This window comes from Anomaloglossus baeobatrachus, chromosome 10 (genome assembly GCF_048569485.1).
Source record: "Anomaloglossus baeobatrachus isolate aAnoBae1 chromosome 10, aAnoBae1.hap1, whole genome shotgun sequence".
Taxonomy (NCBI): domain Eukaryota; kingdom Metazoa; phylum Chordata; class Amphibia; order Anura; family Aromobatidae; genus Anomaloglossus; species Anomaloglossus baeobatrachus.
Window position 1 is genome coordinate 7,660,682 of NC_134362.1, and position 17,284 is coordinate 7,677,965.

A 17,284-nucleotide genomic window follows, 5' to 3' on the forward strand; every position below is an offset into this window, starting at 1 on the left:
CAGCACAGAGCGCCCCATCACAGCACAGAGCGCCCCATCACAGCACAGAGCACCCCATCACAGCACAGAGCACCCCATCACAGTACAGAGCGCCCCATCACAGCACAGAGCATAGAGCGCCCCATCACAGCACAGAGCGCCCCATCACAGCACAGAGCATAGAGCGCCCCATCACAGCACCCCATCACAGCACAGAGCACCCCATCACAGTACAGAGCGCCCCATCACAGCACAGAGCACCCCATCACAGCACAGAGCATCCCATCACAGCACAGAGCGCCCCATCACAGCACACAGCGCCCCATCACAGCACAGAGCATAGAGCGCCCCATCACAGCACAGAGCGCCCCATCACAGCACAGAGCATAGAGCGCCCCATCACAGCACAGAGCGCCCCATCACAGCACACAGCACCCCATCACAGCACAGAGCATAGAGCGCCCCATCACAGCACAGAGCGCCCCATCACAGCATAGAGCGCCCCATCACAGCGCAGAGCACCCCATCACAGCGCAGAGCGCCCCATCACAGCGCAGAGCACAGAGCGCCCCATCACAGCACAGCGCGCCCCATCACAGCATAGAGCACCCCATCACAGCACAGAGCGCCCCATCACAGCACAGAGCACCCCATCACAGCACAGAGCATAGAGCGTCCCATCACAGCACAGAGCACCCCATCACAGCACAGAGCATAGAGCGTCCCATCACAGCACAGAGCACCCCATCACAGCACAGAGCATAGAGCGCCCCATCACAGCACAGAGCGCCCCATCACAGCACAGAGCATAGAGCGCCCATCACAGCACAGAGCGCCCCATCACAGCACAGAGCATAGAGCGCCCCATCACAGCACAGAGCACCCCATCACAGCACAGAGCGCCCCATCACAGCACAGAGCGCCCCATCACAGCACAGAGCGCCCCATCACAGCACAGAGCATAGAGCGTCCCATCACAGCACAGAGCATAGAGCGCCCCATCACAGCACAGAGCACCCCATCACAGCACAGAGCACCCCATCACAGTACAGAGCGCCCCATCACAGTACAGAGCGCCCCATCACAGCACAGAGCATAGAGCGCCCCATCACAGCACAGAGCGCCCCATCACAGCACAGAGCGCCCCATCACAGCACAGAGCGCCCCATCACACCACAGAGCATAGAGCGCTTCATCACAGCACAGAGCGCCCCATCACAGCACACAGCACCCCATCACAGCACAGAGCATAGAGCGCCCCATCACAGCACAGAGCGCCCCATCACAGCATAGAGCGCCCCATCACAGCGCAGAGCAGCCCATCACAGCGCAGAGCGCCCCATCACAGCGCAGAGCACAGAGCGCCCCATCACAGCACAGAGCGCCCCATCACAGCATAGAGTACCCCATCACAGCACAGAGCATAGAGCGTCCCATCACAGCACAGAGCATAGAGCGCCCCATCACAGCACAGAGCATAGAGCGCCCCATCACAGCACAGAGCACCCCATCACAGCACAGAGCACCCCATCACAGTACAGAGCGCCCCATCACAGTACAGAGCGCCCCATCACAGTACAGAGCGCCCCATCACAGTACAGAGCGCCCCATCACAGCACAGAGCATAGAGCGCCCCATCACAGCACAGAGCGCCCCATCACAGCACAGAGCGCCCCATCACAGCACAGAGCGCCCCATCACAGCACAGAGCGCCCCATCACAGCACAGAGCATAGAGCGCCCCATCACAGCACAGAGCACAGAGCGCCCCATCACAGCACAGAGCACCCCATCACAGCACACAGCGCCCCATCATCGCAGCGCCCACAATAATGGCACTCTAGACACCCACAGATCTGAGCTCGTACCCCGGGAAGCTGAGCAGGGTCGGCACGTGGCAGGACAGGTGGTAAACCTTTGGGCAGGTGTCGCAGCACAGCATCTCGCCGCCGTTCAGACACACGGCGCAAAAATCCTCATTTTCAATGTGATTGCGGTCATCGGATTTTTTGGACGGTGCAGTGATGATCCTGCATTCCTGGGGGTGATCAGGATCCACTATGTGTGTGATCTCCTGAGATCCTCCGGTGTACGACTGTATCCGAGGAAAGGGATGCGGCCTCACTGCTGGCGTCTGCACAGTGTGTGCTGCGGCCTGTGCTATAACATCCGGTTCATATGGAGACTGTGCCGAGGACTGCGGTGAAATCTCCCTGGAAGGCGATGATGAGTGCGAGCTGTCCGCATTCACCTGCAGCAAGCAGAAACCAACAGGTCAGCTCAGACACTATACTGCTGTTACATCACGTCTTATGCTCCAGTCACCTCCAGAGCTGCACTCACTATTCTGCTGTTACATCGTGTCTTATCCTCCAGTCACCTCCAGAGCTGTGGTCACTTTCTGCTGTTACATCACGTCTTATGCTCCAGTCACCTCCAGAGCTGCACTCACAATACTGCTGTTACATCGTGTCTTATCCTCCAGTCACCTCCAGAGCTGCACTCACTATACTGCTGTTACATCACGTCTTATGCTCCAGTCACCTCCAGAGCTGCACTCACTATACTGCTATTACATTGTGTCTTATCCTCCAGTCACCTCCAGAGCTGCACTCACTATTCTGCTGTTACATCGTGTGTTATCCTCCAGTCACCACCAGAGCTGCACTCACTATTCTGCTGTTACATCGTGTGTTATCCTCCAGTCACCACCAGAGCTGCACTCACTATTCTGCTTTTACATCGTGTGTTATCCTCCAGTCACCTCCAGAGCTGCGGTCACTTTCTGCTGGATCGTGGTCTCTCAGTTGTGTTGCTCATGTGAGGTTATATGTATATGTTTCCATCAGCTGTCTGCCATCAGTACATGGTGTAGGGAGTTCAGCTCTGGGTGTGAGTGGAGTATAATGCACTGGTCCTGTGCTCCTCGCTCTCTGCCCGGCTCACCTTTATGGACATACTCTTGTATCGGGCGCCATATTTAATAAGTAATCGCAGAGAGCCGTCCTCGTCCCTCTTCTGTGGCTGCACCTTGAAGACGGGCAGCTCTCCGGACGGAGGCGGACAGATCTTCAGACGCTCCAGACGCACATAGGGGATCTTAGTTTCTTTTGGTTCTGCCCTGAAATATAAGGTGATGTTCACATTATACCAGATGGCAGCCAGTCCTCTAGATGCCGCCTGCGGTGAGAAGAGTGAAGGCTTCATTAATGGGGAGGACGCTTTATGGTTATTTACTGGTCCACTGCATACTATCTAATATATAAAGCTGAATGTGTGTGTGTGTGTGTGTGTGTGTGTGTGCGTGTGTGTATGCATATATATAATGTGTATATGTGTGTGTATTAGGGTGTGTATGAGTGTGTGTGTTTGTATGTATGTATGTGTGTGTGCACGTGTGTGTGCATGTGTGTGTGTGCATATATACCGTATATATATTATATATATATATATATATATATATATATATAGTGTGTGTGTGTGTGTTTTAACCCTGCGCGTTCCAATGTACTAATCAATTTTGCCCCCATCTACATAATGGGGAAAAAGTGAAACGAAAAGTGTATCCGCACCGTCGCGTTTACAATCACGAAATTTTGCACAGACACCTCATGTGACCCAGGGAACGTCGTAGACTATGTTTTGACAGGAAAATGTAACCCCGCGCTTACAGTTACTCTCCAAAAAACATGGCTCCATTAAAGTAAATGGAACCTGGAACTACAGGTTCTTAGTAGGAGCTGTGAGTGGTTGCTATAGGAACAAAAGACATTCATAGTATTAGGGTACGCTCACACGAGCGTGAAAATCGGACGAGTGCAATGCGAGAAATTCTCGCATTGCACTCTGACCAATGTTAGGCAATGAGGTTGAGCTGTTGGTCAGATTCTGGATGCGAGAAAAGCGGCAGCATGCTGCGTTTTGCTGCTACCACCGTATCTCTCGCACCCATTCAAGTGAATAGATGCGAGAGATACATCGGACTGCACTCGGATGTTATCCCAGTGCAGTGTGATCTACGCACAGGCTGACAGTGGAGGAGATGGGGGGATTAACCCCTCCCTCTCCTCCGCAGCGCCTGCACTCAGCCTCACAGCTGTGACCCGATCACAAGATCGGGTTACAGTCGCATGACACCCGGCTCACGCTCGCAGCAGAGCCTGAGCCGGGGGACATTAGCATATCGCATCCGATGCTCTCGCATTGGATGCCGTGTGAGTCCAGCCTAAGAAGCTTATATGTGAGGTAATAAGATGTCGGTGGGGAGACGGATAGAGAGAGACAGACAGAGAGACAGGGAGAGAGACACACACAGAGACAGACAGACAGACAGAGAGACAGACAGGGAAAGAGACAGACAGAGACAGACTGTGAAAGATACCGACCTGGAGAGAGACAGACCTGGAGAGAGACAGCTGGGGAAAGAGACAGACAGACATGCAGACAGGAACAGAGATAGGCAGACAGAGAAGGAGGAGACAGCCAGAGAGACAGACAAAGATAGATGGGGAAAGACAGACCTTGATAAAGACAGACGGGGAAAGAGACAGAGAAATAGAGACAGACAAGAAAAGAGACAGACAGAGACAGGCAGACAGGGAAAGAGACAGAGAAATAGAGACAGACAAAGACAGGCAGACAGGGAAAGACAGACAAAGAGACTGGGAGACAGACGGGGAAAGAGACAGATGGGGAAAGAAACAGAGAGATAGAGACAGTCAAAGAAAGAGACAGACAGAGACAGGCAGACGGGGAAAGAGACAGACAGGGAAAGAGACAGACGGAGCACATTACTTGGCCAATTTAGTTAAATCTGTGTGGAATATCTGTGGTGGTGAAATATATGTTGTGAAATGCTTCTATTAGCTTGGTTTTTGCCTTTTAATAATTACATTTCTATTTATTTGTTTTGTGGTTTTTGTGCAGAATACATTTTGTTAATACATTCTATTTTGTTAACAACAGTTATTAACCCGGGCAAAGCCGGGGAGTACAGCTAGTATATATATATATATATATATATATATATATATATATATATATATATATATATATATATACTGCCAGCCATGGAAAACAGAATAACCTCTATTCTTTACACCGCAGGCTGAATTCAACCAAACAGCTAAATAGGTACAAAGTTTCTAAATGATCTGTGAAAGGGTTAATGCTGGCCATAGTCCGTGTTGGAGGTGGCCCTGGAGCTTTTTGGCTTTGGTAGGGTCACTACCTCCACTAATGAGAAGGGGCGGATTATTAATGGCACTGGTTATAGTGGAGGGTGAGGACGGACCCCGCTATCAGTGATTGGCGCCTCGGGGAAAGTGGCCACCTGTGCGTCGTGAGCACGGCTCAGGTTAGGGAGGACTGGTGTGGAGGTGTGTGCTGCTCCCGATACGGTGACCTCCGTTCCCCCCTGGCTCCGGCACCTCTTAATCTGAGCGTTATCATGGAGTCCTGACCTTGGGATGCAGCAGCTGCACGCAGTAATGGTCACCGATCGTCCGCAGCTCTGCCGCCTCTTATTCCAGCTCTGCCCAGCCACGTGACGTGGAAAATCGGCTGCAACAGAACCCCATTTGTGGCAGATGGCTGCAGACTTTCCGCACGTCGCCCTCTGCCACGATTACTAAATTATGATCAATCGTGGGCAAAAAGAAGCTGCGCATTTCAGTTCCTGCCAAGTGGTGCCACAACCGCAATAAGCTAAATAATGCCGTAAATCTACGGTATCGAAGCCATGCCAAATACTCAGCCTTATACTCCAGAGCTGCACTCACAGTTCTGCGGTTTGGAAATAGATGGGAGATTTTGGGCAATGGCCCTCTACTAGCTGAGCTCTTATGAAGCCGGCAGACGTAGGAGGGTCCGTCAGCCGCCCCCCCATTACCTGCTTGTGCTTTCTTGTCTCTTCAGCTCCTCGGGATAACGCTGCTGGAAGCGACGGTCTGTGTCTAGGAGAGATTGGGCAGACATGATTGTATAGGATCCGGTATATCCGGGTGCCTATGAGCAGGGCTCTGAGGGGTCTCAGGGGGTAGGTACCTGCTTCATTCTTGATCTCCTTCATCACTGGTCGTGGGGGTGTCGGGTCTCTTCGGGGAGCGGAGGACGATCCAGTGGGGAAACATTTTTTAAGGGAGAGATTTATTGGCTCCTCAAACATGTTCTCCATCGGCAGCACAATGTTATTCAGTGCGGTGCTGCTGTCCGGTGCCAGAGTGCTGTCAGGCGGCGGTGCTGATGTTGGTGCTGATGGCGGTGGTGGTGGAGGCGGTGGTGGTGGAGGTGGTGGTGGCGGTGGTGGTCCGCTGCAGCTGAAGTTCTCATTTTCTATCTGAAGAAACATGGTGAGAAGAGTTGTAATTGTATTCACGGAGAACAACATAATATACGGACAATTCAGAAGTCGATATTTACATCAGTCCCGACACCAGCGGCTCTGACAGCTGCCAATACACAGGAGCCTGTATACTAAAGCGGGGGAAACCTCCACCGGCTCACATCTGTGCAGACTGTACGACACAGGATGAGGATGCTGGGGGTACGACGCCAACACTGCGGGTACGGGATGAGGAAGCCGACGCTGGGGGTACGGGGTGAGGAAGCCAACGCTGGTGGTACGGGGTGAGAACGCTGACACTGGGGGTACGGGATGAGGAAGCCAACGCTGGTGGTACGGGGTAAGGACGCCAACACTGGGGGTACGGGATAAGGACGCCAACACTGGGGGTACGGGATAAGGACGCCAACACTGGGGGTATGGGACAAGGACGCCAACACTGGGGGTACGGGACAAGGACGCCGACACCGGGGGTACGGGACAAGGACGCCAACACCGGGGGTACGGGACGAGGACGCCAACACCGGGGGTATGGGATGAAGACGCCAACACTGGGGGTACGGGATGAAGACGCCAACACTGGGGGTATGGGGTGAAGACGCCAACACTAGGTGAATGTGGTGAGGACGCCAACTCTGGGGGTATGGAATGAGGACGCTGACACTGGGGGTATGGGATGAGGACGCCGACACTGGGGGTATGGGATGAGGACGCCGACACTGGGGCTACGGGATGAGGACGCCGACACTGGGGGTATGGGGTGAGGACGCCGACACTGGGGCTACGGGATGAGGACGCCGACACTGGGGGTATGGGGTGAGGACGCCGACACTGGGGGTATGGGGTGAGGACGCCAACACTAGGTGAATGTGGTGAGGACGCCAACTCTGGGGGTATGGAATGAGGACGCTGACACTGTGGGTACGGGATGAGGACGCCGACACTGGGGCTACGGGATGAGGACGCCGACACTGGGGCTACGGGATGAGGACGCCGACACTGGGGCTACGGGATGAAGACGGCGTGCCATTTTTGGCACAGGATGAGGACTCCCTGAGATCTTGGGCACAGGATGAGGACTCCCTGAGATCTTGGGCACAGGATGAGGACTCCCTGAGATCTTGGCCACAGGATGAGGACTCCCTGAGATCTTGGCCACAGGATGAGGACTCCCTGAGATCTTGGCCACAGGATGAGGACTCCCTGAGATCTTGGCCACAGGATGAGGACTCCCTGAGATCTTGGGCACAGGCTGAGGACACCCTGAGATCTTGGGCACAGGCTGAGGACACCCTGAGATCTTGGGCACAGGCTGAGGACTCCCTGAGATCTTGGGCACAGGATGAGGACACCCTGAGATTTTGGGCACAGGCTGAGGACACCCTGAGATCTTGGGCACAGGCTGAGGACACCCTGAGATCTTGGGCACAGGCTGAGGACACCCTGAGATCTTGGGCACAGGATGAGGACACCCTGAGATCTTGGGCACAGGATGAGGAGACCCTGAGATTTTGGGCACAGGATGAGGACTCCCTGAGATCTTGGGCACAGGATGAGGACACCCTGAGATCTTGGGCACAGGATGAGGACACCCTGAGATCTTGGGCACAGGATGAGGACTCCCTGAGATCTTGGGCACAGGATGAGGACACCCTGAGATCTTGGGCACAGGATGAGGACACCCTGAGATTTTGGGCACAGGATGAGGACTCCCTGAGATCTTGGGCACAGGATGAGGACACCCTGAGATCTTGGGCACAGGATGAGGACACCCTGAGATCTTGGGCACAGGATGAGGACACTGACATTTCCTATTTTGGGGGCTCGTGTGTGATGATACTTGTTAATAAGAAGCTGTTACATTTGCGTTCTGTATGGTTTACGCCTTGGAGCCGGTGTGCCGGAGCCTGGAGCCCTGCGGCTGCACACGGTCCCTCATCTACGCGCTGTGCGGTCTCAGAGCTCTCCATTGTTTGTGCTGCCGCTCTCTGGGGAGCAGTAAACCATACCTTACATATTGCATTTCCCAGGAGAGCGCCCCCTGTTGCCAGGTGATGGCTGGGTTCTATATGCATCTCCTCCGCCACAGCTGCTTCCACTGCACCATAAGCAGCGATTCTCTCCGTCTCCCCTTCAGCACCATAGCACTTCTCTGGGGGATGACTGAAGAACTGGCAGGGCACGCCTTGCATTTGGGGGTCCACAGAACGAGAAAGTCTGGGAGACGATAATTCTAGATCTGGGGAATTTGAGAAACTTTCCGAGGCTGAACGCTGCAAGAGAAACAAAAATGAGTCCGTCAGTCCTACATGGAGTCACGGTGGTGCCGACGTCCACTGCGGAGGAATGACGGCACGTGTGCGGACACGAAGCCGCAGAACCGCACTACCGAATGACGGAGAAAGCTGCAGGACTTGTTACAATGTATCAGTATACAGAAGGGAATCCTAATCACAGCAGCAAGATGCTCCTCTCATGTCCTGATGGCTCACAACCTGCACCGATGCATTGTAACAAACCTTCTGCTGTGCAGACAGGACAAGGACAGATATCACTCAGTAAATAACAACAGAGTAGCAAAATATTAGTAGCCTCAAAACATCACGATTTTCCTATATAACCTAAAGCCAGTGCAGTCTATACATACAGTGCTATACTGGCACTATCAGGCTGATTCTATACATACAGTGCTATACTGGCGCTATCAGGCTGATTCTATACATACAGTGCTATACTGGCACTATCAGGCTGATTCTATACATACAGTGCTATACTGGCACTATCAGGATGACTCTATACATACAGTGCTATACTGGCACTATCAGGATGACTCTATACATACAGTGCTATACTGGCACTATCAGGCTGATTCTATACATACAGTGCTATACTGGCACTATCAGGCTGATTCTATACATACAGTGCTATACTGGCACTATCAGGCTGATTCTATACATACAGTGCTATACTGGCACTATCAGGCTGATTCTATACATACAGTGCTATACTGGCACTATCAGGCTGATTCTATACATACAGTGCTATACTGGCACTATCAGGCTGATTCTATACATACAGTGCTATACTGGCACTATCAGGCTGATTCTATACATACAGTGCTATACTGGCACTATCAGGCTGATTCTATACATACAGTGCTATACTGGCACTATCAGGATGACTCTATACATACAGTGCTATACTGGCACTATCAGGATGACTCTATACATACAGTGCTATACTGGCACTATCAGGCTGATTCTATACATACAGTGCTATACTGGCACTATCAGGCTGAGTCTATACATACAGTGCTATACTGGCACTATCAGGCTGAGTCTATACATACAGTGCTATACTGGCACTATCAGGCTGAGTCTATACATACAGTGCTATACTGGCACTATCAGGCTGATTCTATACATACAGTGCTATACTGGCACTATCAGGCTAGCACTGTATGTATAGACTCAGCCTGATAGTGCCAGTATAGCACTGTATGTATAGACTCAGCCTGATAGCGCCAGTATAGTACTGTATGTATAGAATCAGCCTGATAGCGCCAGTATAGCACTGTATGTATAGAATCAGCCTGATAGTGCCAGTATAGTACTGTATGTATAGACTCAGGCTGATAGTGCCAGTATAGCACTGTATGTATAGAATCAGCCTGATAGTGCCAGTATAGTACTGTATGTATAGACTCAGGCTGATAGTGCCAGTATAGCACAGTATGTATAGAGTCAGCCTGATAGCGCCAGTATAGTACTGTATGTATAGAATCAGCCTGATAGCGCCAGTATAGCACTGTATGTATAGAATCAGCCTGATAGTGCCAGTATAGCACTGTATGTATAGACTCAGGCTGATAGTGCCAGTATAGCACTGTATGTATAGACTCAGCCTGATAGTGCCAGTATAGTACTGTATGTATAGACTCAGGCTGATAGCGCCAGTATAGCACTGTATGTATAGACTCAGGCTGATAGCGCCAGTATAGCACTGTATGTATAGAATCAGCCTGATAGTGCCAGTATAGTACTGTATGTATAGACTCAGGCTGATAGTGCCAGTGTAGCACTGTATGTATAGAATCAGCCTGATAGTGCCAGTATAGTACTGTATGTATAGACTCAGGCTGATAGCGCCAGTATAGCACTGTATGTATAGAATCAGCCTGATAGTGCCAGTATAGCACTGTATGTATAGAATCAGCCTGATAGTGCCAGTATAGCACTGTATGTATAGACTCAGGCTGATAGTGCCAGTATAGCACTGTATGTATAGAATCAGCCTGATAGCACCAGTATAGCACTGTATGTATAGAATCAGCCTGATAGCGCCAGTATAGCACTGTATGTATAGAATCAGCCTGATAGTGCCAGTATAGCACTGTATGTATAGACTCAGCCTGATAGTGCCAGTATAGCACTGTATGTATAGACTCAGCCTGATAGCACCAGTATAGCACTGTATGTATAGAATCAGCCTGATAGCGCCAGTATAGCACTGTATGTATAGAATCAGCCTGATAGTGCCAGTATAGCACTGTATGTATAGACTCAGCCTGATAGTGCCAGTATAGCACTGTATGTATAGACTCAGCCTGATAGCGCCAGTATAGCACTGTATGTATAGAATCAGCCTGATAGTGCCAGTATAGCACTGTATGTATAGAATCAGCCTGATAGTGCCAGTATAGCACTGTATGTATAGAATCAGCCTGATAGTGCCAGTATAGCACTGGCTTTAGTATACTGTATAGGAAAATCCTGGTTATTGGTGTGCTTTAATCCTGGAAAACAATCTTTTTTTTCCAGATGTTTTCTTGCTGGAAGTGAAGGATTTAATTTCTGTGTCTTGTGCACTGAGCTCATTGTGACTATGCAGCTCCTGCACACCCCAATGCTGCCTGCACAGCGCCATATGGCGGTACATGGACTGCACCGTGGGCCTGGAGACGCCCCTCAAGGACACAGGTGGAACAGAATGAGGTCACTGACAACAAGCAGAGATGTTGAGCTGGATATGAACTGAAATGCGTTGGCACAGATTGACCAAGACTATTCATTCTAATGCATATGGGGGGCTTCGGTTTACACGGTCAGTATTGGAGGGTCTATGTGTCTGGCAGCCCTGAGATATTCCGGCAGTGCCGGCTCTGAGGACACCGGAGGGACGGACGATGAATGTGTCTCCCACGCTCCTGTCACCACCTGTTACTCTGTGCCAGAAATCTGCATCAAAATGTGCACATTTGTTGGTGTTTGGTGGCACACCGTGGGCAGTGCCCCTTCCGTAGGCAGTGCCCCTTATTGGAAATACCAGGTGTCTATTACACATAATACGGTGCGGGTCGTGTTGAGTTTTGGCCACAATCCGGCCTTGGTGCATTAGACGCTTCCACTTTGCCGATGGCACGTACCTTCCTTGATGGATTTGCAGAGAGCTGGTTCCTCCGGCACGCGTCACTCTCCACTGCCGCAATAATCTCATCAGCTATAGACTGTGACTGAGGATTCCCCGGAGAATGAGCCGCTACTGGGGATAAATCCACAGTGTGACCCCCGGGTGATATGGGCTCATCACAGACCTGAAATATTACCAGATATTAATGGCACATAGATCATTAACGCCCCAATCAGTGCTGTCAACAACATCAATGCGCTCTTATTAAAGGGAACCTGTCACCAGGATTAGCTCCCCCAACTGAGAGCAGCGTGACGCCAGGGCAGAGACCCTGATTCCAACAATGTGTCACTTATTGGGCTGCTTGCTGTTTATACGCTGAGATCTGTATAACCCCTCGCTCTCCACTGAATGACAGATTTGTATATACTGTGCATAGCCAGAAAGCTGCCAATCAGTGGTTGGGGCACGGTTATACTGATCTCATGAATATGCAGGAGTGTACGGCAGCATGAATTTAGTCCTCTAGGGATATTCTCCAACTGAAAAAACGACCCTGGAATCAGGGTCTCTGCCCCTCATTATGATACTCTCAGATTAGGGGGCAAAAACCTAGTGATTGATTCCTTTTAAGGATCATAATATTGTAAAATAATATCAGAAAATAAGCAAACAGATGCCCATACACATTATCCCCACTTCGCGCCATGCGCCCTACATTACAGTATAAAGGGTCAAATAAGTATTGAACACATCCCCAATTTTCTAGGATAAATCTATTTCTAAAGCTGCTATTGACATGAATTTCTCACCACATGTCAGTAACAACCCATTCAATCCACACAGGCAAAGAAATCAAATCATAAATGTCCACAAATTAAGTGATGTGTAATAATGAGAAATGACACAGGGAAAAAAAGTATTGAACACATGAAGAAATAGGGGAGCAAAAAGCCCTGGAAGGTCCTGACACCAGCAGAAATCTACCAGTAATTAGAAGCATTCTTGACACGTAGTGAAAAATAACATCTACTGGTTCAACTGATGGCCAATAAAAAGGTGTCTCATTACCAAGGAGCCACACAAAAAACACCTCATGATTGGTAAGACTAGGGAGCTATCTCAAGACCTTCACAACCTTATTGTTGCAAAACATCCTGATAGCATTGGTTACAGAAGAATTTCTAAACTACTGGAGGTTTCAGTGACTGGTGGGCCATAATCCAGAAGTGGAAAGAACAATTTCACTATAAACCAACCATGACCAGGTGCTCCCTGCAAGATTTCACACAGCGGAGTGAAAATAATTATCAGAAGAGTTGTCCAAGAGCCAAGTGGAAGCTACAAGAAGATCTGGAATCAGCAGGAATAATTCATAGAAAGGAATAAGTAATGCACTCCCCTTCCATGGTCTGTATGCACGCTCCTGTATGCACGCTCACCCCGCAGGACTCCATTGCTGAACAAAAAGGTTCAAAAGGGCATTTAAAGTTTCCTCAACAGCATTTAGACAAGTCTGTGAAATACTAGAGAATATAGTCTGGCCAGATGAGACTAAAGCTGAACTCTTTGGAGGCCAAAATACACACCATGTTTGGCAAATCACACCAGCAACAGTGAAGTGTAGAGGGGGGAACATCATGGTGTGCGGCTGTTCTTCAGCAGACGGCACTGGCAAACCTCATATAAGTGAAGGAAGGATGAATGTACTAATGTACTGAGACATTCCTGATAAAAACCTGCTACTATCTACCAGGATGATGACGATGAAACGAGGGCGGACATTTCAGCAACACAATGATCCTAAACACTCAGCAAAATAAACTCGAAACTGGATTCAGAGAAAGAAAATAAATCTGCTAAAAGGGCCGATCACCGGAGCTGAATCCAATAGAAAATTTATGGAAGGAATTAAAGCTCAGAGATCATAGAAGGAGCTGGGACCTGCGGGATGTGAGGAGTGTGTGCGGAGGAATGGGCCAAAATCCACCTGAGCAATGCAGGTGACTAGTGTCTCCATACAGGATGTGAGGAGTGTGTGCGGAAGAATGGGCCCAAATCCACCTGAGCAATGCAAGCGACCAGTGTCTCCATACAGGATGTGAGGAGTGTGTGTGTGGAAGAATGGGCCAAAATCCACCTGAGCAATGCAGGTGACTAGTGTCTCCATACAGGATGTGAGGAGTGTGTGCGGAAGAATGGGCCAAAATCCACCTGAGCAATGCAGGTGACTAGTGTCTCCATACAGGATGTGAGGAGTGTGTGCGGAAGAATGGACCAAATCCACCTGAGCAATGCAGGCGACTAGTGTCTCCATACAGGATGTGAGGAGTGTGCGGAAGAATGAGCCAAATCCACCTGAGCAATGCAGGCGACTAGTGTCTCCATACAGGATGTGAGGAGTGTGTGCGGAAGAATGGGCCAAAATCCACCTGAGCAATGCAGGTGACTAGTGTCTCCATACAGGATGTGAGGAGTGTGTGCAGAAGAATGGGCCAAAATCCACCTGAGCAATGCAGGCGACTAGTGTCTCCATACAGGATGTGAGGAGTGTGTGCAGAAGAATGGGCCAAAATCTACCTGAGCAATGCAGGCGTCTAGTGTCTCCATACAGGATGTGAGGAGTGTGTGTGGAAGAATGGGCCAAAATCCACCTGAGCAATGCAGGTGACTAGTGTCTCCATACAGGATGTGAAGAGTGTGTGCAGAAGAATGGGCCAAAATCCACCTGAGCAATGCAGGTGACTAGTGTCTCCATACAGGATGTGAGGAGTGTGTGCGGAAGAATGGGCCAAAATCCACCTGAGCAATGCAGGTGACTAGTGTCTCCATACAGGATGTGAGGAGTGTGTGTGGAAGAATGGACCAAAATCCACCTGAGCAATGCAGGTGACTAGTGTCTCCATACAGGATGTGAGGAGTGTGTGCGGAAGAATGGGCCAAAATCCACCTGAGCAATGCAGGTGACTAGTGTCTCCATACAAGATGTGAGGAGTGTGTGCGGAAGAATGGGCCAAATCCACCTGAGCAATGCAGGCGACTAGTGTCACCATACAGGATGTGAGGAGTGTGTGTGCGGAAGAATGGCCAAAATCCACCTGAGCAATGCAGGCGACTATTGTCTCCATACAGGATGTGAGTAGTGTGTGCGGAAGAATGGGCCAAAATCCACCTGAGCAATGCAGGCGACTAGTGTCTCCATACAGGATGTGAGGAGTGTGTGCGGAAGAATGGGCCAAATCCACCTGAGCAATGCAGGCGACTAGTGTCACCATACAGGATGTGAGGAGTGTGTGCGGAAGAATAGGCCAAAATCCACCTGAGCAATGCAGGCGACTAGTGTCTCCATACAGGATGTGAGGAGTGTGTGCAGAAGAATGGGCCAAATCCACCTGAGCAATGCAGGCGACTAGTGTCTCCATACAGGATGTGAGGAGTGTGTGCGGAAGAATGGACCAAAATCCACCTGAGCAATGCAGGAGACTAGTGTCTCCATACAGGATGTGAGGAGTGTGTGCAGAAGAATGGGCCAAAATCCACCTGAGCAATGCAGGAGACTAGTGTCTCCATACAGGATGTGAGGAGTGTGTGCGGAAGAATGGACCAAAATCCACCTGAGCAATGCAGGTGACTAGTGTCTCCATACAGGATGTGAGGAGTGTGTGCGGAAGAATGGGCCAAATCCACCTGAGCAATGCAGGCGACTAGTGTCTCCATACAGGATGTGAGGAGTGTGTGCGGAAGAATGGGCCAAAATCCACCTGAGCAATGCAGGTGACTAGTGTCTCCATACAGGATGTGAGGAGTGTGTGCAGAATAATGGACCAAAATCCACCTGAGCAATGCAGGTGACTAGTGTCTCCATACAGGATGTGAGGAGTGTGTGCGGAAGAATGGGCCAAAATCCACCTGAGCAATGCAGGTGACTAGTGTCTCCATACAGGATGTGAGGAGTGTGTGCAGAAGAATGGGCCAAAATCCACCTGAGCAATGCAGGAGACTAGTGTCTCCATACAGGATGTGAGGAGTGTGTGCGGAAGAATGGACCAAAATCCACCTGAGCAATGCAGGTGACTAGTGTCTCCATACAGGATGTGAGGAGTGTGTGCGGAAGAATGGGCCAAATCCACCTGAGCAATGCAGGCGACTAGTGTCTCCATACAGGATGTGAGGAGTGTGTGCGGAAGAATGGGCCAAAATCCACCTGAGCAATGCAGGTGACTAGTGTCTCCATACAGGATGTGAGGAGTGTGTGCAGAATAATGGACCAAAATCCACCTGAGCAATGCAGGTGACTAGTGTCTCCATACAGGATGTGAGGAGTGTGTGCGGAAGAATGGGCCAAAATCCACCTGAGCAATGCAGGTGACTAGTGTCTCCATACAGGATGTGAGGAGTGTGTGCGGAAGAAAGGGACAAATCCACCTGAGCAATGCAGGCGACTAGTGTCTCCATACAGGATGTGAGGAGTGTGTGCGGAAGAATGGGCCAAAATCCACCTGAGCAATGCAGGTGACTAGTGTCTCCATACAGGATGTGAGGAGTGTGTGCGGAAGAAAGGGACAAATCCACCTGAGCAATGCAGGCGACTAGTGTCTCCATACAGGATGTGAGGAGTGTGTGCGGAAGAATGGGCCAAAATCCACCTGAGCAATGCAGGTGACTAGTGTCTCCATACAGGATGTGAGGAGTGTGTGCGGAAGAATGGACCAAAATCCACCTGAGCAATGCAGGTGACTAGTGTCTCCATACAGGATGTGAGGAGTGTGTGCAGAAGAATGGGCCAAAATCCACCTGAGCAATGCAGGAGACTAGTGTCTCCATACAGGATGTGAGGAGTGTGTGCGGAAGAATGGACCAAAATCCACCTGAGCAATGCAGGTGACTAGTGTCTCCATACAGGATGTGAGGAGTGTGTGCGGAAGAATGGGCCAAATCCACCTGAGCAATGCAGGCGACTAGTGTCTCCATACAGGATGTGAGGAGTGTGTGCGGAAGAATGGGCCAAAATCCACCTGAGCAATGCAGGTGACTAGTGTCTCCATACAGGATGTGAGGAGTGTGTGCAGAATAATGGACCAAAATCCACCTGAGCAATGCAGGCGACTAGTGTCTCCATACAGGATGTGAGGAGTGTGTGCGGAAGAATGGGCCAAAATCCACCTGAGCAATGCAGGTGACTAGTGTCTCCATACAGGATGTGAGGAGTGTGTGCGGAAGAAAGGGACAAATCCACCTGAGCAATGCAGGCGACTAGTGTCTCCATACAGGATGTGAGGAGTGTGTGCGGAAGAAAGGGACAAATCCACCTGAGCAATGCAGGTGACTAGTGTCTCCATACAGGATGTGAGGAGTGTGTGCGGAAGAATGGACCAAAATCCACCTGAGCAATGCAGGTGACTAGTGTCTCCATACAGGAGGCGTCTGGAGCTTCAGCACCAACAAAGGAGAATGTACTAAGTATTAAATACATTTCAGATACGTGTGCAATACGTTTTCCCTGTGTAATTTCTCATTATTACACATAATTTATGGACATCTATGGTGATTTCTT

The 17,284-nt window shown here is 50.3% G+C and overlaps 1 protein-coding gene across 2 annotated transcripts in view; it reads right to left on the reverse strand.

Annotated features, from left to right (window-relative positions):
* Nucleotides 1-17,284, reverse strand: part of TRIM66 (tripartite motif containing 66) — a 48,781-nt gene that overhangs the window by 17,225 nt on the left and 14,272 nt on the right. For both annotated transcript variants that reach the window (XM_075325482.1, XM_075325481.1), the window contains exons 8-13: nt 11,747-11,914; nt 8,331-8,594; nt 6,024-6,315; nt 5,869-5,932; nt 2,925-3,099; nt 1,847-2,229 (exon numbers count right to left, since the gene is read on the reverse strand). In XM_075325482.1, coding sequence (XP_075181597.1) covers nt 1,847-2,229; nt 2,925-3,099; nt 5,869-5,932; nt 6,024-6,315; nt 8,331-8,594; nt 11,747-11,914 — 1,346 coding nt within the window. The remainder of the gene's footprint in view (nt 1-1,846; nt 2,230-2,924; nt 3,100-5,868; nt 5,933-6,023; nt 6,316-8,330; nt 8,595-11,746; nt 11,915-17,284) is intronic.